This window comes from Penaeus vannamei, chromosome 5 (assembly GCF_042767895.1).
Source record: "Penaeus vannamei isolate JL-2024 chromosome 5, ASM4276789v1, whole genome shotgun sequence".
Lineage (NCBI taxonomy): Eukaryota > Metazoa > Arthropoda > Malacostraca > Decapoda > Penaeidae > Penaeus > Penaeus vannamei.
This window is the reverse complement of record NC_091553.1, coordinates 947,742-950,241: the sequence shown is the minus strand read 5'-3', so window position 1 is coordinate 950,241 and position 2,500 is coordinate 947,742. Positions and strand designations below refer to the sequence as shown.

General features: G+C 26.7%; 1 protein-coding gene across 2 annotated transcripts in view; it reads left to right on the top strand.

Moving 5' to 3' along the window:
- Positions 1-2,500, top strand: part of Naprt (nicotinate phosphoribosyltransferase) — a 52,548-nt gene that overhangs the window by 43,350 nt on the left and 6,698 nt on the right. For both annotated transcript variants that reach the window (XM_070121717.1, XM_070121716.1), the window contains exons 11-12: positions 1-40; positions 260-388. The exon at positions 1-40 is cut by the window's left edge and continues 97 nt beyond it. In XM_070121717.1, coding sequence (XP_069977818.1) covers positions 1-40; positions 260-388 — 169 coding nt within the window. The remainder of the gene's footprint in view (positions 41-259; positions 389-2,500) is intronic.

Genomic DNA, 2,500 nt, shown 5'->3' with positions numbered 1-2,500 from the left:
TGCATATGTTTGCCCAGCTAAAGTTGAATCTTTGTTTAAGGTAAGTATCTGAGTAATTGAATCTTTGGTTAATAGGATCTGTGTCATTTGTGGTTGATGCTAATTGTTTTATCAGTTTATGTTGTATGTAGAGGACATGCATACATATGAATTTGTATATTTTTCATTTGCATTCAAGTTCTTCTAGTCCCGTATTTCAGACCTTGTAATTGCAAATACCTTGAATTTTAACAATCCACCTCTTTTCTCCCTCTCTCAGCTTTACTGGAAAGATGGAGAACTTCAGCAGGACATGCCTACGTTGGAAGGAGTTCGAGACAGAGTGCAGGAGTCCCTTCAGACGTTGAGGCAAGACCACAAGCGCAACCTGAACCCAACTCCCTATAAGGTAAGAACTTTTTTTTTTCTGGTTTGCAAGGTTTTTAGGTAATGTGCTGTTTATTATGCAATGTGGGTGTACTCATTTCTTGGTTGAAAATTGCTAGTTTGGATAACTGTTATGTTATTCTCATTGCTGTTCTTGTCACTCTAATTGTGTTTATTGTTGTTACCATCATTTTTATTCCTTTCATCATTGTCATCAACCCTCTTCTTCTTCTTCTTCTTCTTCTTCTAGTTCTAGTTCATTATCATCATCTTCATTAACATCATCATTATTATCATAGGTATTATTTTTATTATTATTATTATTATTATTATTATTATTATTATTATTGTTGTTGTTATTGTTATTATTATTATTATTATTATTGTTATTGTTATTATTATTATTGTTATTGTTATTATTATTATTATTATTATTATTATTATTATTATTATTATTATTATTATTATTGTTATTGTTATTGTTATTGTTATTGTTATTGTTATTATTATTGTTATTTTTTTATCATAATCATTATCGTCATTATTATTATTAATGTTATTATTTTTATTATTATTATTATTATTATTGTTGTTATTATTATTATTATTATTATTATTATTATTATTATTATTATTATTATTATTATTATTATTATTATTATTATTATTATTATTATTATTATTATTATTATTATTATTATTATTATTATTATTATTATTATTATTATTATTATTATTATTATTGTTATTATTGTTATTATTGTTATTATTGTTATTATTGTTATTATTATTATTATTATTATTATTATTATTATTATTATTATTATTATTATTATTATTATTATTATTATTATTATTATTATTAATATTGTTATTACTATTTTTATGATGATTATTACTGTTATTATTAATATTATCATTATTGATATTATTAAGTATTATTATTATTATCAATTCATACTTTATTGTTTGGTATTTTCAATTGCATTGTTACTCTAATATTGGTACTGTTGTTATTCATTACTACATTTATTACTAAAATATTATGTTATAACTACTTTTGTTATAAAAGCCATCTTGTGGGGTTTCTTACTGCTTCATCATCATAATTATCATGATTGTTAACTGTTTCTATTATAATTTTACTTCTTTCTTGAAGTATGCATCAGTATTATTACCACCACCACCCACCACTAACCCCAACTCACTACCCATTGCCCACCGACCACCACCCACCACCCACCACCCACCACCCACCACCCACCACCCACCACCCACCACCCACCACCCACCACTCCACCATTCCACCACCAATCACCCACCCACTACCCACTACCTACCACTAACACCACCTCTTATTCTTATGATTGTTACATGTCCAAATGTGTGGTTACAAGTGCTTTTCACATTATTTTTACATTATTATATTGAATGAATAATTTATTTGATAGTAAGATCATAAGAGACATGTCAGTGTCATTTGTATTCTTGTTGCAGTTTTTAAGATCATGTGTCATGGCTCAGTGTGTCATACTTAAGAAATACATATATATATATATATATATATATATATATATATATATATATATATATATATATATATATATATATATATATATATATATATATATATCTTAGTTTGAATTAGCATGTTTCAACTGCATGTCTCATTTATATGCAGTTGGGAATTGAAGAGAAGCTTAAAGGTTGTTCGGTATGTCATTTGATCAAGCTCCCCAGGCTTCTTTTGCTTCCCCATTTCCATCATTTGCTTAGATATTAGTCGAAAGAGCAGTGCAGAATTTGTTCCCCACACAAGGCTCTTTTATTTTAAGGTCCTGTGTTGTTGTTTTTGTGTTGGTAGCATAAAGAAGTTTTTTGCTGGAGATGCAAGCTTTTTTGTCAGATTTCTGTGGTGGAATTTCCTTCATATCAAGGTGATTGACCAATTTGTATTTTATCAAAACAAAACAAAAAAAATGTATGTACATGTGTGTGTATTAGAATGATTAAGAGAGGTTAGAATCTGTACTAAAGATAGATGTTGATTTTAAATGCTAGTTAAAGATGAGATAATGAAAAAGCTATGAAAAGATTCCTTCAAATCTGATGATATGAGCTTGATAATGTTGGT